This window comes from Akebia trifoliata, chromosome 15 (assembly GCF_017979445.1).
Source record: "Akebia trifoliata isolate Shusen 1 chromosome 15, ASM1797944v1, whole genome shotgun sequence".
In the NCBI taxonomy this organism is placed as follows: domain Eukaryota; kingdom Viridiplantae; phylum Streptophyta; class Magnoliopsida; order Ranunculales; family Lardizabalaceae; genus Akebia; species Akebia trifoliata.
In genome coordinates, this window is record NC_141389.1 from 16,912,270 (window position 1) to 16,936,462 (window position 24,193).

At 38.3% G+C, this 24,193-nt stretch overlaps 1 protein-coding gene across 1 annotated transcript in view; it reads left to right on the forward strand.

The window, feature by feature from the left end:
• The first annotated feature begins 757 nt into the window (after nt 1-757).
• LOC147384446 (RNA polymerase II transcription mediator) overlaps nt 758-24,193 on the forward strand; it is a 36,648-nt gene continuing 13,212 nt past the window's right edge. Inside the window, exons 1-6 of the mRNA XM_086426748.1 lie at nt 758-939; nt 1,016-1,205; nt 19,665-19,778; nt 22,333-22,418; nt 22,687-23,071; nt 23,672-24,142. Of these exons, the coding sequence (XP_086282874.1) occupies nt 851-939; nt 1,016-1,205; nt 19,665-19,778; nt 22,333-22,418; nt 22,687-23,071; nt 23,672-24,142 (1,335 nt within the window). The 5' untranslated portion in view covers nt 758-850. The remainder of the gene's footprint in view (nt 940-1,015; nt 1,206-19,664; nt 19,779-22,332; nt 22,419-22,686; nt 23,072-23,671; nt 24,143-24,193) is intronic.

Consider the following 24,193-nt stretch of genomic DNA (forward strand, 5'->3'; position numbering starts at 1 on the left):
AATTAAAGTCTAAAATTTGTTAAGAAGAGAAATGATGATTGAGACTCTATACCAAATATTACACACAAACAACTAATAAATTATTATTACCAATACTTTTAGATATAAGTTTTGACTTGGATTATTTTACTTCAGAGTTACCTGAATTTTTTGGCTATAATTACTAAAAACCTCACAAGTCAAACTCGTCTACTAGGATTAACCTAGGGTTTTAAGGACTTGTTGCATTCACTATATGCAGTCGATAGTCCTACGAAAGTGACATTTTTTTTCTTCTTATACTTTCGTTAGGTACCATAATAATTAGGTTTAGGGGTGTAATCAATGTCTTAAAACAATGATTTATAAGCACATTTTCTAGGCATTTATTATGGTTTAGACCCTAGTTTTACCTTAGCAAATAATCACATTTATACTTCATATTAGTACTCTACATGATGTCTCGGATGATATTTTGAAAATGTTGATCGAGTCAGTTGAGAGTTAAGAATTTGATTAAAATAATTAATTTTTTTGAATTTAAATATTTATTATATAAATAAAAGCTGATTTTATCACTAAGCATTTTCTAATCTATCTTATTTAGTAAAAAAATATAATTTTTTTAATTTAAATATATAAATCGATCCACGTGGACCGAGTTAAATGGATTGTCCCGTCTGAGAGGAGTTGAATCGTCCGAGACAACTCGGTCTCGTCCATGGACGAGTTGAGACGACAAACCGAGTTTTGAAACCATACGTGAAACCGACCCATCGACACTAGTCCTCACTTCTCTTTCGGTTCAAGGGTTTCGACGAATCAATCTGAGAACTTGTTAACGATTTCTCTCTTAGAAGAAGATTGAGAGATGGACGGAAACATGGAGATTTCACTCGATAAGCTCCCAATAAAGCGATTGGACGCCATTGAAGAAAATGGAACCGAAAGATTTCCACCGTACGATTATTCCTTTTTCTTCTGTAATTTTAAGAAGTTTTTTTACCCATTAATTCGGTTTTCTTCTTGGTAGCAGTGACATAGGTCATGATCAAAAGCGGCTTGATCTGCTTCGGAGAATAGACTTCGGTTGGGCAGTCGAAAAAGATGCGAAGAAGCAGAAAACCTCGAAGGAGACGACGGGGCCGTGGCCATGGCAGAACTTGGTGGAGAATCTTAAGCTAGCTCATCAAGAACTCTCAGTTATCATCGATCTCATCAACACTGTGAGATACATTTTTCATCAATCATTCTTACGTTTACTGCACTGCTTTTTATGAATTTCATGAATTTGCCTGTTTTTTTTTTTTTTTTTTGAGGGAAGAATATGACCAATTTGAGATGGTTGGGTCTCCGAAGCTCATTGAGACAATTTCATTAATCATCAAACTTTTTAATAAATAAACTATAATACCAGTCCTATTTTATAATAAAATTTTAACTCGCTGAAATAACTGTGATTAATCCTATTATTAATAATGAACTAAAAGTTTTGTAGACGAAAAGTACAAAGAATAAGGAATTATCTCTTCAAAGCCTTTGAGGATAGCTAATTGAGCCTTACAAAGATGGTCTGAAATGCAATTCAAGCATATGCATTTATCGCGTTGATCATTTACTCTGTCGAGGTCCATTTTACATTCAAGCTAATGTTAACGGACATGGAGAAGGAAAGGTGCGGTCAGCGATTGTCAACAGTTGATTCCTTTTGAACCAACGCTCCTTGAAAGGTCTGCACAAGTGTTATCAGTTGGAACATCTTCATGCCAAGTCAAGAAGGTTTTGGATTATTCAAACTATACAAATTGGATAAAAAGAAAGGTGAGGCAAGCAAGAGGCAACCCTCTGCTATGGTCCAAAAGAGGTTTAAAATGAGTTGTACCTGATTTTCCATTTAGTAACGCGATGTCCTTTCTATACTCGTTGCATGAATGTTAGAGCTTGGACGAAAAGGTGAGGGATATTTGATATTTACAGTCCAATTTTTGTATATCTCATACTTTTCCACACCACTTTAAAGGGCACCAATCAAAGGAAAATGATGAGGACATCACGAGCATTCCCTTTAGAGTGATCTAGAGGAGGAAAAGACATTCAGAGTTGTTGTGGATGGATGAAGTACGGACGTGAAATTTATGGACGAGTACCATTTCATAGACCCTTCTAATTGGGTCATTATATTTCATGTTTTTATTTAGTTTATGTTTAGGAAAGTCTATTTTAGTGTCTAGGATGAGTATTTGAGCTTATTTTCATGTGTTATTAGCCTATGGTTTTAGTATCTATGTTTGGGGGCAATTTGATAATTTTATAATGATTTTTTAATGAGTTTTCATTGATTGAAAATTTAAGGGAAATAAAGTTACGGGATTGAGACATAGATGGTATTTATGGATTTGTTTTCTTTAAGTTTTGAAAAAAACAACAAACAAAAACAAACTAAGAGTCCTTCGAAAAATCTTTAATTAGCACCCCACTCTAAATTTGAGCCTTTCGAAAAAAGATCCAATGTTGTTTGAATCTTCTATGGAGGATACTTCACTTGAAGCCTGACAAACGAAAGATCTTCTTGCCACCTTGTTTTGATATCCTTATGAGCTAACCCTCTAGTTGGTTGCCAATTAATTTGTATGCATAATCGTCCCAAAGGTTGTTAGCCCCTTAATGCTAAACATGGGAGAGTTGAAGCTTGAGGTATCATTAAGCATGTGGGCAAGACAACAAGCCGTGTGGGTAGAGTAGCATGCCATGTGAACAAGTTGGCGAGTCGTGTGGGCGATGCAGCATGTTGTGTGGGCTACACGTGATGAGGGCCTAAGCCAACGAGCCACACGTGGGAGTTCCTGAGAGCTAGTGAGTATGGCAAGGTATCCTAGGAAGTGCTTTGGATGGCCTATGTTGAGATGGGAAGAAATGGATCATGGGTCGGAGATCCAAACCTGACCCATAACCTAGTATGATCAGTTTCATGAAATGATGTTTCCTTCTCATGTACATAATAACGTTGTTCTGCTGCATTGAACTTGCGATTTTCAACTTATCAAAAAAAAAAAAAAAACTTGCGATTTTCATATGCGATGGGATGTCCCTCCTGTATCAATACACTTCCTAATGTGTGATCTGAGGCATTCGTATAAACTTTGAAAGGCAGACTAAAGTCTGGAAGATGAAGAATCGGTTCAGAAGCTACTACGTGCTTCAACTCAGCAAAGGATTCCTAACATCTCGCTATCCACAGCCATGTCTGATCTTTCTTGAGAAGGTCAGTCAACACCGCAACCTTCTTCAAATAATCAAGAATAAACTTCCGGTAATAGTTTGCGAGCCCAAGGAATGAATGCAATTCAGCAACCTTTGTTTGAGCCGGCTAGTCTATGATTGGTTTAACCTTACATTCGTCCATTTTTACAAACCCTTGACTCACAACATGACCAAGAAATGTGATTTCGTTTTGGCAAAACTCACATTTATCAATTTCTACATACAATTCAAACTCCTTGAGTTTGTTAAAAATCATTCAGTGGTGAGTCACATGCTCCTCCAAGGTTTTACCATACACAACTATATCATTTAAGTAAATGATAACAAAACGATTAATATAGTCATGAAAAACATTGTTCATTAAATTACACAAAGTAACAGGGGCATTGGTTAACCCGAAAGGCATTACAAGTTATTCAAAATAACTATATTTATTGACTATCGCTATTTTTGCTTCATCGCCTGATGCGATGCGCACTTGGTAATAGTTAGAATACAAATCTAGCTTAGTGAAGTACATAGCTCTAGATAGATGATCGAAAAGATCAACAACCAATGGTACAGGATATTTATTCCTCACTGTTACCTTGTTTAAAGCCCTGTAATCCACACACATCCTCATGGATCTATCCTGTTTCTTTTAAAACAACACAGGTGCTTAGTAGGGCTGGATGTAATCAACATCCAGCAATTCAGTTAATTGTCGCCTTAATTCCTCAAGTTTTAATGGAGTCATTCTGTAAGATGCTAGGAACGGAGGTTTCGAACCCGGAATCAACTCGATTTCGTGGTTGATGCTATGTCTTGGTGGTAAATGCTTCGATAATTCTGATGGCATAATGTTAGAAAATTCCTTCAACTCTTCTGTTACTGATTCCTTTATAGGTAGACTTTAACTACTTTTGATTTTTACCGCCGTTACGAGATAAGTTTCCTGTCCCTTGCGTAACCCATCTTTGACCTATATGGCCGACAACAATCCTGTTTCTTGCTTTGCTTCCATGGCTTTACCATTTCCCCTATCCACAATGGGAACAAAACAAGGTCGTGGACCCTCAACAATAAAGATTCCCCAAGATGTGGCAGTAAGGCCACATTTGCCTGTATAAAGAAGTCATTTATGAAAATGACCTCGAAATCATCTAATGATACTAACATTAGATTTAGTCTCCCCGTTCACTCACGTACTTGATTGGGAATGTTCATAGCCATACCCTGAATAGGCTTGGCCTCAGAGTTCACAACCTTTATACGACTTGTGTTCTTTGCGATTTTCAACTTTAATCGTACAATTTCTCTGTCTGCGACAAACGCATGTGTGGCCCCCGTATTCACCATGGCTTCAACATGGACTCCATTTATAATAGCCTTTATGTACATTAGATTGTTATAAGGAGTACGTCCGTGCTATAACACATTCAACAATTGTAAGGGGTTCACCCTCGTGGGCTCCCCTTCTGGTTCACCGTCTTTTGCTATAATGGTAGAAAGCTTTTCCCTCTTGGGATAATCTCTAACGTGATGCGGTCCGTCATAAAGGAAACAACCCTTGATCTGATTCGATCTTGGGGCATGTTCCTATTTTTTAGACTTGATTTTTTTACTTCAACCTTTTTCTCACCCTTAGAGTTTTCCCTGAAAAATTTCTTATCTTTGCCCTTACCTTTGGCTTTGTCAGAACCGTCAGTACTAGAAGATGCAATTTGCTTGTAATCAACTAGACTGTCTGTCACAGCCATCGCAGCGGGTAAGTCTTTCACTCCCTATCTGCTAAGTTCGACTTGTGCCCAAGCTTGCAGTCCCGCCAAGAAATTGAAGAGCTTGTCTTCGTTAGACATGTTTCTTTATGTCAAGCATCAAATAAGAGAATTGCTTAACATAATCGCAAACTGTGCCCATATGCTGGAGTTTCGAAGAACATCTTGGGCCATCCATGCTACATTGCATGGCATGAATTATTTCTTCAATTCATTCTTCAAGACGTCCCATGCCTTGATTTTGGGTCTCCCAAGTGCAGTATTTTCATCGGAACGGGTTCTCCACCAGAGTTTCGCATCCCCTGTCAAATACATGCTTGTGAAGATAACTCTCTCAACCTCAGGAGTATGAATAACCTTGAAATACTATTCCATATTCCATAGAAAATTCTCCAATTCTTTCGCGTAATGGGCACTACCGAAAGGTTTCGGTTTAGGGACGTTAGCCTTTTATGAAGACTCACCACCAACAAGTGTAAGTCATACGGCTCTCTTCCAGACAACCCATTCATCGGTAAGAGTTTGAAGGTATTTTCGGAAGACAGAAGTCAGAGAGGCTACATCAGTACTCAAGTCATCGTACCTGATTTTTCATGTTTGTGTAGTCTTTTCGAAATTCTTCTCCAGGGATTCAAGACGTTCTTCTACGCGAGAAGAAGACGACTCTCCTTCATCCTCACTAGGAAGTCTGTTAGAGAGTTTTGTTAATAATGATTCGAGTTGAGTAACTCTGTCACGTACCGCATCTAACGCGCTACCACCCTCATAGTAAGAGGACACCTAGCTAGAGGTTGTCGAAGTTCTCTTAGGATGGACAGATGTTATGTTGTGGGCTGAAGACATTATTAATTAGTCTATGTGTTCTCTCATTTGATGAGAACACTTGTTGGCTGATGTAAGCCAGTTTTGTAATTGTTGTACATGTGTCATTTGATGACATCATGATAGTTTTTGTAGAAGGTGGTTGTAACCTACACAAGACAACCATCATTGTCATGGGAAGACAATGAGCGTGAGTTTGTAACTCTTAAAATCTGTATAGAAATAAAAGAAGGTTGTGGTCTTTGAGACTATGTGTAAGGTTGAGACTAGGTTGATTTCTAGTGCCGACACGAGTGAGTACAAAGATTAAAGCGCGAATAATTTAACTTGTAAATTGTCCTTGTGACAATTGGTATCAAAGCACAAGGTTGTGATGGCGGGTAGTAGCGCGTTGGATGCAGTACATGATAGAGTTATGCAACTCAAATTGTTTCTAGTGGAATTCTCTAATAGACTTCCTAGTGGGATAAAGGAGGGTCGTCTTCTTCTCGCATGGAAAAACGTCATGAATCCTTGGAAAATAATTTCGAAAATACTATATAGACATGGAAAACCAGGTACGATGACTTAAGTACCGATGTACCCTCTCTAACTTCCGTCTTCCGAGAAGACCTTCAAACCCTCACCGACGAATTGGTTGTCTTGAAAAGAGCCATAAGACTCACACTTGTTGATGATGAGTCTTCACAAAAGGCTAAGGTCCCTGAACCGAAATCTTTTGGTGGAGCCCGTAACGCGAAAGAGTTGGCGAATTTTCTGTGGGATATGGAACAATATTTCAAGGTTATTCATACTCCGGAGGGTGAGAGAGTTACTCTCACAAGCATGTATTTAACATGGGATGTGAAACTCTGATGGAGAACCTGTTCCGATGAAAATACTGCACTTAGGAGACCCAAAATCGAGATGTGGGACGTCTTGAAGAAGGAATTGAAGGAACAAGTCCTGCCATGCAATATAGCATGGATGGCCCGGGATGCTCTTTTCAAACTCTGGCATATGGGCACAATTCGTGATTATGTCAAGAAATTCTTCTATTTGATGCTTGACATAAAAAACATGTTTGACGAGGACAAAGCTCTTTCCTGATTGGACTACAGGCTTGGGCACTAACCGAACTCAGGAGATTGGGAGTGAAGGACTTACCCGTTGCGATGGCTGCGGTAGATAGTTTGATTGATTACAAGCAAACTGCATCTTCCAGCATCGATGGTTCTGACAAAGCCAAGGGTAAGGGCGAAGGTAAGAAATTTTCCAAGGAAAACTCTAAGGGTGGGAAGAAGGTTGAAGTGAAAATCAAGTCTAAAACAGAGGAACATGCCCCAAGATCGAATTAGACCAAGGGTTGTTTCTTTTGTGGGGGACCCCATCACATTGGAGATTGTCTCAAGAGGGAAAAACGTTCTACCCTTATAGCAGAAGACGGTGAACCAAAAGGGGAGCCTACGAGGGTGAACCCTTTGCAGTTGTTGAATATGTTATAGCATGGACGTACTCTTTGTAACTGTTTGATGTATATAAAAGTTGTTGTAAATGGAGTCCTTATTGAAGCCATGGTGGATACAGGGGCCACGCATACGTTTGTTGTAGACAGAGAAGTTGGGCGATTATAGTTGGAAATCATAAAGAACACAAGCCATGAGGATGTGCATGGCTTATGCCATCAGAATTGCCGAAGCATTTATAGTCAATACATAGCATCAACCATGAAATCGAGTTGATTTCGGGGTTGAAAGCTTTGTCCCTACTTTACAAAATGGCTCCATCAGAATTTGAGGAGTTAAGGCGACAGTTAACTGAATTGTTGGATGTTGATTACATCCAGCCCTCCAAGGTGTCCTATGGAGCACCTGTGTTGTTTTAGAAGAAGCAAGATGGATCCATGAGGATGTGCATGGATTATAGGGCTTTAAACAAGGTAACAGTGAAGAATAAATATTCGGTACCATTGATTGCTGATCTTTTCGATTGCATCGGAGTTATGTGCTTCATTAAGCTAGATTTGCGTTCTAGCTATTACCAAGTGCGCATCGCATCGAGCGATGAAGCAAAGACATCGATGTCACAAGATATGGTTATTTTGAATATTTTGTAATGCCTTTCGAGTTAACCAATGCCCCTGTTACTTTTTGTAATTTAATGAATAATGTTTTTCATGACTATATTGATCGTTTTATTGTTATTTACTTAGATGATATAGTTGTGTATGGTAAAACCTTGGAGGAGCATGTGACTCACCATTGAATTGTTTTTAGCAAACTCAAGGAGTTTGAGTTGTATGTAAAAGTTGAGAAATGTGAGTTTTGCCAAAAGGAAATCACATTTCTTCGCCATGTTGTGAGTCAAAGGTTTTTATAATGGACGAATGTAAGGTTAAAGCAATCATAAATTTGTCAGGCCCAACAAAGGTTGTTGAGTTGCGCTCATTCCTTCGGTTCGCAAACTATTATTAGAAGTTTATTCTTGGTTATTCTAAGAAGGTTGCGGTGTTGATTGACCTTCTCAAGAAAGATCAGACGTGGCTGTGGACAACGAGATGTCAGGAAGCCTTTGTTGAGTTGAAGTACGCGGTACCTTCTAAACCGGTTCTACGGCTTCCGAACTTTAGTCTGCCTTTCGAAGTTCATACGAATACTTCAAATCGCGCATTAGGGGTTTTCTTGATACAGGAGAGACATCCCATCGCATATGAAAGCCACAAGTTCAATGCAACGGAACAATATTCTATACATGAAAAGGAAATGACTGCTGTCATACACTGTTGAAGGGAGTGGAGACATTATCTGTTGGGGACACAGTTTGTTGTTTAGACCGATAATTTAGTGAATTCTTACTTTGCTAAGAAGCTCTCACCTAAGCAGGCTCAATGGCAAGAGTTTCTGGCAGAATTCGACTTGATCTTGGTACATAAGCCAGGACGGTTTAACCTAGTACTAGACAAATTGAGCAGGAAAGTGGTAGAAGAGATGGGAGCAGCACTGACTGCCATAGAAATCGACCTCATGCCTAAGGTTCATGAGGAAATGAAGATGGATCTTGTCTGCATACGATTGTTACAGTAAGTATCTGACATTATCACCCGAAGGTTTTGGCAGAAGGTGACTTTCTTTATGCTAAAGGAGGTTGGCTGTATGTTCTTAGCACTAGCGGGTTGCGAAGGGAACTACTGAAAGAGATGCATGATTATTTATGGGCAGGTCACCCGGGTCAAGAAAGAACACATGCGCTACTAGGTAGGAGCTATTACTAGTTGAAAATGGAGGAAGAAGTAGAGTTTTTTATGTGAAGACTTGTTTGGTGTGCCAACAAGACAAAACAAAGAAGAAGAAATCTGTGGGTTTGCTGGAACCTTGACCTATTCCAGATAAACTATGGAAGAGCGTTTCCATGGATTTCATCACTGGTTTGCCAAAGGTTCAGGGGTACAGATTAGTTCTAGTGGTGGTTGATCATTTTTTGAAGTAGGCTACATTCATCCTTGCCCCACACACATGTAATGCGATGTGGCAGCAGAGTTGTTCTTCAAGAACATCGTGAAGTATTGGGGCGTACTGGACAACATCATTAGTACCCGAGATACTCGCTTTACTGGCAGATTTTGGACAACTCTTTTCAGTTTGGTGGGGTCCGAGTTGAAATTTTCTACTAGCAATCATCCGCAGACAGATGGTTAGACGGAGAGGGTGAACGCATTGTTAAAAGAATACCTAAGACACTACGTGACAACAAGCCAACATAATTGGGTAACGTTGGACACTACATAATTCTGCTATAATCTACATCGAAGTTCATCCACTGAGATGAGTCCATTCGAGTTAGCAATAGGCCAACAACTGATGACGCCACATGAGATAGCTAGACAGCGATTTCAGGGTGGTTGTCCAGCCGCTTATCGCTATGCACGTGCAAAACAAGGGTTGCTGGAGGAAGCACAAGATAGTTTGACTAAAGCAGTCAAATGAATGAAGAAGTGGGCAGATCGTGATACATGGACAGTGGAGTTCCAAGTGGGAAATCGAGTTATGCTGAAACTCACTCCTCAGATTTGGAAGAAAATACAGCGTAAAACAGTTCACTAAAGCTTGATTCTTAGGTATGATGGCCTGGTTGAAGTTGTGAAGTTGGTAGGCAAAGTTGCCTATCGATTGATTCTGTTAGATAGGTTGAATACTCATCCAACGTTCCATGTAAGCTTCTTGAAGACTTACCATCCTGATCTTGTAAACAAGACAAGACAGGTATCAAAGAGAGCTCTTTTGACTATTCGAAAGCAATTTAACAGAACTGTGGAGACAATATTAGATCATAGGACCGAGGGTCAAAGTAAGAAGAATCGAAGGACTCATTATTTGGTGATATGGCAAGGGTTTCCAGAAAGTGAAGCTTCTTGGGAAAGGGATGTAACACTGTGGCAGTTCAAAAAATAGGTGAACGATTACCTTGAAGATTTGTCGACGAGGATGTCGGGTTCTTTTGGTAGGGGTGGTTTGTTAGCTCCCTAAATTTTGAACACAGGAGAGCTGAATGCCAAAGGCTTAATTGCACGTATTCGTAAACTTATGAGTAAGGTAGCAAGCCGTGTGGGCGATACATCATGCTGTAAGGGCTACACATGATGAGTGCCTAAGCCAACGGGCCACACGTGGGAGTTCCCCAAAGCTAGCGAGTATGGCAAGTGTCATGGGGACAATTTACAGGTTAACTTTTTTACTCTTTAATCTCTGTACTCACTCATGTTGGCACTAGTAAATCAGCCTAGTCTCAGTTTTACACAGTCTCAAAGGCCATAGCCTTTTTTTATTTTTGCAAAGATTTTGGGAGTTACAAACTCACACCCATTGTCTTTCCATGACAATGGAGGCTATTTTGTGTAGGTTACAACCACACTCTACAAAAACTACCATGATGTCATCAAATGACACATGTACAACAATTACAAAACTGGCTTACATCATAAAAAAGAGGACACATGGATTAACTAACAATGTCTTCAACCCATAGCATGACATCTGTCCATCTTAGGAAAACTTCTCCAACGTCTTTCTAGGTGTCTTCTTACTATGAGATCACTGCTGCCACTTGTCTCATAGCTATCTATCCACATGTATGCACCACATGTGGTTTGTGCATGGGACATAACTTCTAACTGTTAAGGTAACCTACATAACCGACCAACTACTATAACCGTAATAGCTACTTAGCTATACTCGAGCATATTGTTGTGCAGCTCAATACTTTGGTTTCAGCTATGTTCTCGGGTCACCTCGTGGATATCTTCATCTTACTTGGGCGCCTAGGCTGATCGCCTAAGCACGTCCCTCACTGTCCGTCATGTCTATGGATACATATGCACCATGTACCCACATGAGCTATGCCTCAGTCGAGTGCCCGTGTGCCTACTCACACGGAGTGTCCCTTTTCTCAAGGAGTACGCTAAGTCTTTCTCTTATCTCCAGAAGGAAACATCATTTCATGGGACGGATTATATTGGGTTATGGGTCGAATTTGGAGTTCCGACTTATGATCAATTTCTTCCTAAACACTCCTTAGGATGTCTTGCTGTTAGCTTCTTCAATACTGAACACGGGAGAGTTGAAAGCCAGAGGCTTAATGACATGTATCAGTAAGCTTGTGGGCAAGGCAACAAGCCATGTGGGTAGAACAACATGCCATGTGAACAAGGTAGCAGGCCGTGTGAGCGATGCAACATGTTGTGTGAGTTACACATGATGAGGGTCTAAGCCAACGGGCTACACGTGGGAGTTCCCGAGAGCTAGCGAGTATGGCAAGGCATCTTAGGGAATGCTTGGGATGACCTACATTGAGATGGAAAGAAATGGATCATGGGTTGGAGCTCCAAATCCGATCCATAACCCAGTATGATTAGTCTCATGAAATGATGTTTCCTTTTGGAAATGGGGGAAAGACTTAGTGTACTATTTGAGGAGGGGGACATTCTGTGTGAGTAGGCACACGAGCACTTGGCCGAGGCATAGCTCGTGTGGGTACATGGTGCATATGTATCCAATGATGTGACCAATAGCGAGGGGTGTGCACAGGCAATTAGCTTAGGCGCCTAATTGAGATGGTGATGTCTACGAGGTGACCCGAGAGCATGGCTGAGGCCAAGGTATCGAGCTACACAACAATATGCTGGAGTGTAGTTGAGTAGCTATGACGGTTATAGTAATTGGTCGATTATGTGGGTTACCTTAGAAGTTGGAAGTTATGTCCCCATGCATAGACCACATGTGGTGCATATATGTGGATAAATGACTATGAGACAAGTGGCAACAGTGATCTCATGGTAAGAGGACACTTAGCAAAAGGTTGGGAAAATTCTCTTAGGATGGACAAATGTCATGCTATGGGCTGAAGACATTGTTAGTTAATCCATGTGTCACCTCCTTGGATGAGGACAGTTGTTGGCTAATGTAAGCCAGTTTTGTAATTGTTATATATTTGTCATTTAATGACATCATGGTAGTTTTGGTAGGGCGTTGTTGTAACCTACACAAGACAGCCTCCATTGCTATAGGAAGACAATGGGTGTGAATTTTTAACTCCCAAAATCTGTGTAGAAATAAAAGAAGAAGGTTGTGGCCTTTGGGACTGTGTGTGTAAGGTTGATTTACTAGTGCCGACATGGGTGAGTACAAAGATTAAAGAGTGAAAAATTAACTTGTAAATTGCCCCCGTGAGGGTAAATTGAAAATTCAGATCTATGTTCCAATTTGCATCCACCTCGTATCCAATTTATTAACATGAGCGAACCAAGATCTTAAAGTAACAGATGACTTACCAATTTCCATCCCCCGAAGGTCCCTAATACTCGCTACTTCCACACTATTTTTCAACATGAATTTATGTTTGGGTCCCCAACTTTGCTTCGATCTATTGAAAACTCCTTTATAATTTAAGGCACTCTTACAGACACAAAACAATCCTTCCCAATCGAAATCTTCTAAATTTGTTTCACAGACGATCGCCTATCTTCACTTCAGAAAGCCCTCGCTACTCCACCAAGTGTTCGTTTTTTTCAACTCCTTATTTTATTTCGAGGATGGTTTCTCACAAGCTTCTCTCCCAACTTCTTTGTTGTTATCTGGCCATAATCTTTCAATGCATCAGTTGCCCTATCTTCCTCAAGTTTATGCATAACCTCCCTTCCTTTTTTTACCACTTCAACCCAATGTAGTATTGGGAATTGTCTTTGGGTTAGTTTATTTTCCTAGTTTTCTATTCTTCTCCTCGTAAGGGCATTTATGTCTATTCACCATGATTAGTATATGTATCATTGGCAAGTCTCATTGAGACTTGACCTTTAGTCTTCTTCAATTCTTCTTGGTATTAGAGCGCTAGAGGACCCATCGACAGTCCTCTTTGGCTTCTTTCTCCTCAGTTTTGCACCCTTGAAACCTCACCGCCAGCCACCCTTCCCTCATTTTCTTCTCCTCTCATCAACCCTTTGGATCTTTGAAGATCAGATGACCTAGGAGCAACCTTTGTTAGAGGGTATCCCCTTCTGGGGTTTCTTTTTCCCTTTCCTTTTGGTTCGAATCTCCCAATCGCATGCCGCGATAGGGTTGGTGCTGCCATATTGCTCCTGTGATAGAGCTGCTGTGGCTGTATTTGTCCCATAGCACTGTGTTGATGTTGTTGTTTTGGCTGCTGCGATAGGTCTACATCACTGTATTGCTCCTGCGATAGGGCTACATCTGCTGTGTTGCTGTTGTGTTGGCTGTTGGGTTTCCATTTAGGCTGCTGTGGTGGCAAGTTTATTGCTAGTTAAGCTGTTGTTTTGCTGCTGTGTTGGCTACAAGGCAGTGCTGCTGTGTTGTGATTTAGGCTGCTCTGTTGGCTATATGACAGTAATGCTAGGTTACTGTGTTGCGATTAATTTTTCTTTGAGATAGTGTTATTATGCAATAGTGCTGTGTTTTTTGGGATGGGGCTGCTTTTTCTTAGACCCTTTGGAGATTGCAGATTGTGTTTGGAATTGTGAGAGACCTCCCTTCAAGCCAAAGCCTTCTCTTCTTTTTCTTTGAGAATTCTGCTCTCTTTATTGCTTATCGCACCCCAAGTGTTTGTTGATTTGATCCTACATTATTCTTTTTATCAAATTGTAGTCTTCCTACATTTGATTATTTCTCTATTGTCTTTTATCCACTTGCCTTCTTTTTATGTGAGATATGACATCTAACCAAGAGAACAAGGAATAAACTATTACTTTTGGGCACAATTCCTCAGCCTAGCGTATTACTAGTTGCCTATTGGATGGGCGAAATTTTTAGTCTTGGTCTTGGTTCCTTAGACTCTATTTGGGAAGTAGAGGCAAATCTGGATAGCTTTTGGGCATGGTTAATGAGCCACCTACTATTGATCCTAAATTTGAACAATGGGAGATCGACAACTGTACCATCCTTGGATGGTTGTTTAATTCCATGTAGTATCATATCTATACTATGTTTATGTACCACAAGATTGTTTCATCTTTGTGGTTAGTTCTTACTTAGGCATATGCCCATGCTAGGAATGATTTGCGGATTTATGAGTTCTACCGAGACATTGCCAAGAATACTCAGGGGACCAGAGTGTAGTTGATTATTTTGAGTTTCTTCAGTCTCGATGGAAGGAGCTTTCCCATTATGAGTCTATGGCTAAGCTATCTGTTGAAGCTGTTGGGTATATGGTTAAGAAGATTGCTCGACATCAGATATATCAGTTTCTCATGAGCTTACATCCCGAGTTTGAGGCATTGCAGACGTAGATTCTTAACATCTTTCTTTTTTCCTCCTTATTTGAGACCTGCGACTATCGATAGTGATGAGCGTCGTCGTCGTGTAGCCCCATCTTAAAATCAGACTCTGGGTATTCTTTTTGCTCAAATGACAGATCAGATGACTCTAATAACCAATTTTCAGGTTTTTCTGACTCGTAATTCTGGATCTGGGAGTCATGGTTGTGGTCGTGGTCGAGGGAGTAGGAAGACTGGCCATGAGAAGGCCTGATGCTTTCAGCTCTATCCCCTTTTGATGTGATCTACAGCTATTTCCCCTTTAGGACATTCTGCTCCTTGTGCTGTCGCTGTGGATTTCTCACTAGTTCCTACCACTGATCCCCTTGTTCCCTCTGGTACTATTGATCTACAACAGCTTCAGTCCCAGATTGCCATTATTGTACGTGACTTGATCCATGCTTATACTCGACCATCTTCGATTGTGGTCTCTCAGTTACCACACCTTCAGGTATATCCTCTGCATTTCATGTCACTCAATCGGGTCCTACTCCTCTAACCTGGGTTATTGATTCTGGTGCCTCTGATCACATAATTGGTAAGTCTAGCCATTTTACTTCTATTTTTTCTGCTACTCACAAGGAGGTTCGCCTTGTTGATGAGTCTCTTACACTTATCCACAGTAACGGTACCATCTCTTTATCTTCTGGTGTTTTCATTGATTTTGAGTTTCATGTTCCTCATCTATCTCTTAACCTTTTGTCTGTGAGTAGTATTACCAAATCTTTCAAATGTTTAGTTACCTTTTTCCTACTCGTTGTATTTTTTAGGACCTAACTTCGAGGATGATTTTTAGTAAAGGGTATGAGTGGGATGGGTTGTACCTGTTTGGATTTCTGCATACTGTTACTCCGGTTTTTGTGCTTCCATCTTCTGAGAGTCATAGTTTTTTCTCTCAGTCTTAGATTTGTGGCATGCTCGCTTAGGACATGTTTATTTTCAGCACTTATGTTCTTTATTTCTTACTTTAAAAATTTCTTGTAGTGGACACAAGTTTCAATGCTATGTGTGCGAGTTTTCTAAACACACGTACTTCATATATTTCTCGTATGCATCAGCTTAATACAATGTTTGATATAGTTCATTCTGATGTGTGAGGACCTTCCCCTATTGTTGTTTTTACTGGTCATCGATATTATGTTACATTCATAGATGACTATTCTCTTTGTATTTGGGTCTATTTGACGCGTTCTCGCTGTGAGGTGCTTCTTATTTTTGTTGAATTTCTTAAAATGATTTAGACTTAGTACAACATCACTGTAAAATCTCTTCGGTATGATAATGGAGGGGAATATATTTCTGATGGGATTCGTTATCATCTTCATGAGTTCGGTATGCTTCACTAGTTGACTTGTCCCTATACTCCTTAATAGAACGGGATGACAGAATGTAAGAATTGTCACTTGATGAATATTGTCTGTTGCCTTCTTCAAAGAATGCATGTTCTTAAGTTATATTGGAATATGGTAGTCTTCATTGTGGTTTTCCTTTGTAATCGTGTTCCAAGTCGCACCTTAGGGGGCAGGTGCCTCGTCATGTTCTTCGTCCAGATAGCACTCTCTTTCCCATTACACTCAGAGCCTTTGGGTATACTTGTTATGTTTAGGACAGGACCCCTTATCGTATGAAATTAGATGGCAAAGTCATTCGGTGTGTTTTGTTGGGTTACTCCTCTATGTTAAAAGGGCATCAGTGTTATATCTCGTTTCTTCTCTTGATGTCATTTTTTTTTACTATTCCTTATTTTTATGCCACATTTTCTTTGGAGGACTTTTTTCCTTTGGAGGATCCTTCTCCAATATCCTCTCTATCTTCGCCAATGCTTCAAGTTTACTCTCGTCGCCTTCGCCCCTCTCCAACCTTGCCAATCTCCTCCCTGGACTCAGGTATATTCTCTTATACCCTTGCTCCTATCCCTTCTATTTCTGACTCTCACTTAACTATTATATTGCATGAAGGTAAGTGGGGGTGTATTACTGATCATTCTATTAACTAGTTTGTTTCCTATCAGGGACTCTTTCTTTCTTATCAGGCCTACCTTGCTGTCACTACTTCTATTCGAGTCCCTTGGTCTATTTCAAAGGTTTTATGCGTGGATTGCAGCTATGACTCTTAAGATGAATGCATTGCAGAGGAATCATAGTTGGTAATACGTAATCTTTACCCAAAATCCTAAACCAAATTCTTTAAAACCCCCATCGTTGTCTTATCTCCCCTCATCATCCTACATCACTTGGGAGCTTGTTTCCCTTCCCTCTAAGGAGCGGACTGGTGCGTGTAAATGAAGCATCTCGCGGATGGCACTGTTGATCGATACAAGGCCTGCCTAGTTGCTAAAGGATTTATGCAAATTCCCAAAAAGGATTTTGGTGCTACATTTGCTTCTTTAGCTAAACTTTCTCCTGTTCACCTCATTTCTTTGGCTGCATGTCACTCACAGCCTTTTCACTAACTAGATGTGAAGAATGCCTTTCTCAATGACAATTTGATTTGAGGTTATATATACGGACTCCCTTCTCGGGTTTTGTCGACATGCTTATGAAGTCTATTGGTCCTTCTGTGAATGACTCTCATATTGTTAAGCTGGGCTTTGTTGATATATTTCTACCAACTTGAGGGGGAGTATTAGGAATTTAGTTTATTTTCCTAGTTTTCGATTCTTTTCCTTGTAAGGGCATTTATGTCCATTCACCATGATTAGTATACCTATCATTGGCAAGCTGTCATTGAGACTTGACCTTTATTCCTCTTCAATTCTTCTTGTAGCAATTGTAGGAGGTGGATTCACCTCTACCAAATCTATTTTGCATTGAAATTGAACTTACAAATCTATTTTGAGCATTTAACGGAAACCCTAGGTTAGAAAAAGACTTGTCTTCCATTGGAACCTATTGTTAGTACTTGAATTGCCATTATTGTGGGATTGTGACAAACTTTAGGGCTGTTTTTATATTTTCGCTTGAATTCTCTTGCATATTTATGAATGAATGTGCTCATGATTTATGTTTACATTGCTTACATTAATTGAGTCTAGTCTCACATTCACGGTCCTGCATTAGAGAACCTCCTATATGAGGTCATCCCCCAGTTTTTTTTGGCCAAAATATTAGTGTCCAAGTGAGGGAAAGAATCATATTGTCATTTTGATACATTTTTATCTATTTCTACACCTTTTGCACACACATATAATGTGTACAATCAAGGAAGATGAAAACGTCATTTGTTGTTGGCTGGACCACAATCCTATAAGGAATATATCTCCCTTGCCCACAGGAATTTTCACATGATTCGGATTCCATGTAACCATTTGAAACTCTTCTAACTCCTAGAATTCCAGAGCAATCAGATGTCGGTAGGCAAGATTTTGAAGTAAGATAAGGCAACCTGTTCTTGTGAGACGGAATAGTCTTCTGCAGGAGGTTGCAGACCTCATACCTCTGCTTAGAAAATTCTTTTTGGGGTGATTCCAACTTCTAATGGTTGCCGGGGAAGTCTAATATCCCCTACAAAAATTTCAGCCCAACCTGAATTTTCCAAGCAGGGGTTCGAATTAGATTTCCCCACTGCTGTCAATGGACTGCTGTCATTCTATTATTAAGGTCTAAGTTTGCTTATCATTCTTTAAGGATTTTTGCCTGAGCAATGGACTTCAAAATAGAATTTAACCAACTTCTTTTTATTTTTTTTAAATAGTGGATCATGAACAAAGATTGTCCATCTCATTTGGGCTAATCTCATTCATAATCCTGGACATGATAGAAGGTACTTGAATCAGCCAAATTTCTGTGATTTGCAACCTACTCAAAAATGTCAATGGTCTAAGTTTACCATTGAAAGATGGGAAAAAAGGGGGAGGGGGCTAGCACCTTTCCTCCTCTTTATCTGAACCGCCTAACCTGAATCCTTGATTTATACCAAATCAGGAGTCACTTTCTTATGTAAATTCCTTTTGATAATGAATCAACATTTTGAGTGACCGAATACACCCCTTAATTTGATGAATGGTGGGTGAAATTATAAAGCAGTAATATGAACTGGGTTACCACGGGGACCAAGAAAATCCACATGGCTACATCCGCTTCAACCATTGTACTCATGAAAGAAGCTGAATTGATACCAAATGATATGCTCCCAATAGATCCTATTAATAATAATAATAATAATAATAATAAAAATAATAATAAAAATAAAAAGGGGATTAAGGGAAGAATATGACTGGTTCTAGATGGTTGGGTCTCCAAAGCTCACTGAACCAATTTCATTAATCATCAAACATGTCAATCTTTGGCTACAACCCTGCTATTTACAAGAAATATGACCAAGAATTGTAAGAAAAAGCTAATACCCTATTTTAATTAAAATTAATCATCAAAGATGTCAATCTTTGGCTACAACCCTGCTATTTATAGGAATTATTACCAAGAATTGTAAGAAACAGCCAATACCCTATTTTAATTAAAATTAATCATCAAACATCTCAATCTTTGGCTACAACCCTGCTATTAATGAGAAATATGACCAAGAATTGTAAGAAAAAGCTAATACCCTATTTTAATTAAAATTAATCATCAAACATCTCAATCTTTGGCTACAACCTTGCTATTTATAAGAAATATGACCAAGAATTGTAAGAAACAGTTAATACCCTATTTTAATTGAACTTAACTCCAAAATGTGACTATGAACAATCCTATTACTATTATAAATTATGAAAATAGGTAGAAGATAAAGACTAAAACTAAGGAAGAAGCTACTAAAATATAAAATTAAGGTTGTGACCATATCAGATTTTTTTTAATTAAATGTATGAGTCTTCATTGATCATGGATATTCTAGGTATTTGGGTTCATAATTCTTTGAAGATTGTAGTTTTTAAGGTTAGAATTTCTCTAGGTGTGAAAATTCATCAGGTTGGGATCTTTGAATTTTTCTAAGATCTAGAAAATTTTAGTTGGTGTAAAAGGAATTGCAAAATTTACAAAAAGTCTATATAGCATGAGGGCCACTGTTAATTTGGTTACAGTTTCTTTTTATTTGTTTTTGTATAGGTAGAAGCTAATGATGCAGTAACAGTGGCCGGTATGACTAGGCCAAAGCAGTTACCTAATGAAGTTCTATCAGACCTTTCTGTATCTGCAGCAACTAAGCTACAGAGCTTCCGGGTACTCCTTTTTTTTTTTTCCGCTTAATAATGTATATATATGTTTTGACGCATTGCTTCTTTTTATATTGAACTCTCACTTGTAAGGCCCACATGAATATCATGTTGGATTGTCCAACAGGACAATAAGTCCCTCATAAGAGAGAGCATCCTTGAAAAGGACCAATTTATTTGGGCATTAATAACCTCATAAAAAGTAAAGTTGGAATTGAGAAAATTTGGACTGTTAAATTAAATTTAGGTCAAATTTTTTATATGGTTAGTGATGTTGTGTCATATCCCAAAATCCCAACACGAATCCCCATGAGTAAGTTTTAGAATCTCTAGGTGAGATATTTCCCATATAGTTATAAACACATAATTCAACAATTTCAGACAATGATATCATATATTGTAGTGGAAGCATAACTAAATACATTCCACTACATAAACAAAAACAATAATCCTTTCTCACAACTTCATTTATTTATACATAGTAGAAAGAAATAGTAGCACCTATTACCATGAATATACTAACTTGTTCTCTCAACATAAACTGACTTACTATCTACTGACGCTCACAACACACAAACCTACTAATTTCTAAACTGCAACAATCATAAAGTTGATCATTGATCATTGAAACTTCTTGAAATTGACCCAGCAGGAAACATATATTTTAAAATCATAGTCCTAATATGCAGATTAATCACACTAAACAGTTTTAAAAATAAGCAGGTTTTATTTCAAATAATATCAATTACTAAAACAATCGAATTAACATATTGAAATAATTATATGTAAATAATTTAACTAAAATACTGTAATTGTAAACATCCTTAAATCATCTCGGCATCCACATAATATACAATCAATGATAGTGTGCGAGAATAGAGGTTGAGGATCACGATTGATGTGAATATCTCAGTCAATATATGTATATGTTCCAACACTTCACCGGTGTGCAACCTCACCGTTAGTTCCTGATTTTGTGGCCAGCAAGGCAAACCAATTGGGGGTAGCTGTTTATCCGGCTCAGGTTGACCGTTTGACCAGAACAATAGTGAAACATGCCCCCATAACGTGGGTCAAATCCGTTCGATTACTCTAGATTGCTAATGATCATTGGCTAGCCATCTTTGTCTATACCCATTGGGCGTTTGTACAAACCTCAAATAACTTGAGTTTTGTATAGACACTACCTTTACACCTTGTTCTCTATTAAAGTTAGAAGGGAATTTCCCGGATATCGAGAGGTGCTGATCTTCAAAGCATCCCATACTAGGGAAATCAAACATCTCAATCTATTTCCTAGAGTAGTTATGACCAACTATTTTTTATAGGTTTTCCCTAACCCTTTAATAGATTACTAAAATTTATGTAAGTATAATTATTCTTTTTGTTTTAAAAACATTAAACAATTTTTTTGGAATTATGAAACTATATTATTTTTTTTTCAAAACATAAATTAAACTGAAAAGTAACACTTTGTATGAGTATGAATACGCGGTCTCTCTGTGAAATACCATATCGTCACAACATCCACTTTGCGATCACGCAAGGTAATCTAATGTACCTAGGTATTCATATACCATACACATCAATAAGTACAATAATACCAACAACATACAACCAGGATCTTTTTTGAATTTTTTTTTCCACTAGTCCAAACCTTTATATTATTTTACAAAATTAATAAAACCATTCTTGATGTCACAATAAAATTTCTTTCAAAAGAAATTTTAAAGAACACCTTTTAAAATTAAAACTTTTTGTTGTATGTCGATGTCAGCGAATAGAATCTCCTATAACATAAAACATAAATAGATCCAAATTCTAAGCTAACATGCATAGATTTTGCCAAAATACTTACATTGAACATAAATTTTGAAATAATTATTACTTCGAAACAAAGACAACTTTTTTTCAAACAAATCTATGACTACAATTAAGAAATTGGAAGTTCCCTACCTCATTGGATTCAATTCTTAGCTTTAGACATTGACATCCTAAATCTTTATTCAACTAGTCCATCTTTTTATTCATTTTAACTTCCTAACGAGATAAACACCTAAATTAAAATTCAACTTCTCTCAATAGGTTTAATAGAAATGAATATGAATTTACTCTTTATATTCGTAAATATTCTTTTAAAATATCCTTTTGGATCAACTATTTAAACCATCAAATCAAGTTCACACAAAACTATGTTTCTTGATAGTTCTAAACTGGCTAACAATACATGATTGACTAAAAAAAACTATCCCATCACAATTATGATTAATAATCAGCAAATTTCATAAAATGTATTCCTCGAGATACGCAATAAAATTTCTGGGCATTACATGTCGGAACTTATTGATAATATTTTAACAAGAACTACTAATTATTTTGTTGGTTATCCATATTCATCTGGGCCCCACAAGCCGGTGTACCTTTACATATATCAGAGAGTGTTATAAGATTTGCTGTTCCACCATCAAGATAATTGAAATTTTGATTATCGCATGTTGAGACACTTTATCACCTTTGCAATCTCTTACCAGTCTTTTATGCATTTTATGTTTGATCGACAGCATCTCGGGAAATATTTTAAGCAGTCTGCCAAAGCTTTGGAACAGCAGGTTGCTCGGGAAGCAAGATTTTATGGTGCCTTGATCAGGTTGGTCTGTCTTGTGTCTTATTAAAGTGGAAGATGATCTTTGTTGCTTGAAAATGTGCGTGGGACTCACAAAAACATAAATTTTTTGAAAATTCTCCCTTTATTTTAAATGTTCTTATCCATTAATTGTTGCTTTGATGTATATCTATTTATTCTGAGATTTTATTTTATTTTTTTTACATTTGTAATTAGAATGATCTTCCTCTGTCGATCCTTTTTGGTTTCTTAATTACTTCCTCTGTCAATCCTTTTTTTGACAAATGCATAGATTGCAGCAAAATTGGAAAGTCAAACGACAACGTTTAGCAATTACTGCCCCTGGAAGTGAAGGCTTCATGATCGATCTGTTTGATAACTCGTTGTCTGATTCAGCGGCTCTATTTCGTCCACCTTCTATATCTACAGTTCGTGTTGATCATAATTCAGCAGGCATGCTGGCTGTACACTTGCCTCCAAAGTCATGCCGCTCTATTCATTTTGGTTTTCTTGGTGGGCATTCAGGTTGTAAGCCTGAAACATTTTGTAAAATTAAAATCAATGCCTCAGGTGAAGAGCCTCTGAGAGAAGCTGCAAGAGATGAAGATGTCAACGAATGTGTCCAAAAAGCACATTCAGCCCTTCGTGAAGTTCATCGAGCAATCTTTGATGAGCAGGTAAGTTTCTTTATTTGCCTCCGTTCTATGCCATGGCTAGGGCATAAAATTGGTCAGATTTTTTTATCCGAAATCCGAGTGATATGACTCCAAATTTAGTGGGTTTGGATCCTTGGAGTAGACTAGAATAGAATAATGGGACGAATATGGGTTGATATCCCTTGACCCGAGTCGGATACGGATCCATCCCTATACCACCTAGATCCAAATGATATATTGCTTTGAAAATTGTATTTTTATGTTTTTCCAAATATCTTCTTTCTATTACTTTAATATAACATGAATTCTTATAAAATAAGAAACTTATAATAGTAAAATAGAATAATATAATAATTAGAAAAGAAATATGACGAAACAATGTTGAACAGTCCAAAATTATCAGACCCAACCAACCCAAATCAAAGTAATTCGATTGGGTTGGATCCAGATTTAATGAAAGCAAAATGGTTTGGATACGGTTTTAGCTGATAGGATTTGAATAAAAATTCGAATATGGATATGGAGATACTCAAATCTGGCTTGAACCTGACCCCTTTAAGCCCTAGCCATGGCCCCTCCCTACTGTATTTTTTATCAGTTGGGGTCTTTTTTTAATTACAGGTGTTTGATTTGGTGAATCGTGAAGCATTCAATCAATCTCTTGGAAATAATGTGACTGGGATGCAAGAAAACTATCTTCAATTGGGCATTGGTCAAGATGCCTCCGTATTTTTATCACTTGTGCCCTCCGGGCAAGATACAACTCAAACAGTTCATTCCCCCAGAAACTGGAACATGGAAACTGCAGTTGTACCTTCAGAAACATTTGAGAGTGCCAGGGTAGCAGAAGAGAAGCCCGATACCGTTAAAAAGTTGTTCGGATATCCAAATCCAATCAGTTGTGAAATTTATCTACAGCAGATTTTCCATGAAAATGTGTTTGTAAGAGCGAAGGATAGACGCCCCTCTACCAGTAGAACTCAAATATCTGGTCAGCCTTCTGTGGATGGGTTTGATATTTTGGGTCATTTCTCTATGACTTTGGCTCATAGAATCTTTGCAAGCAAAGTTCTGGCACAGCTGGAAAATATGGTATCAATCTGATTTTTTAGAGAGCTGCTACTGGCACTCCACTTTTGCTTG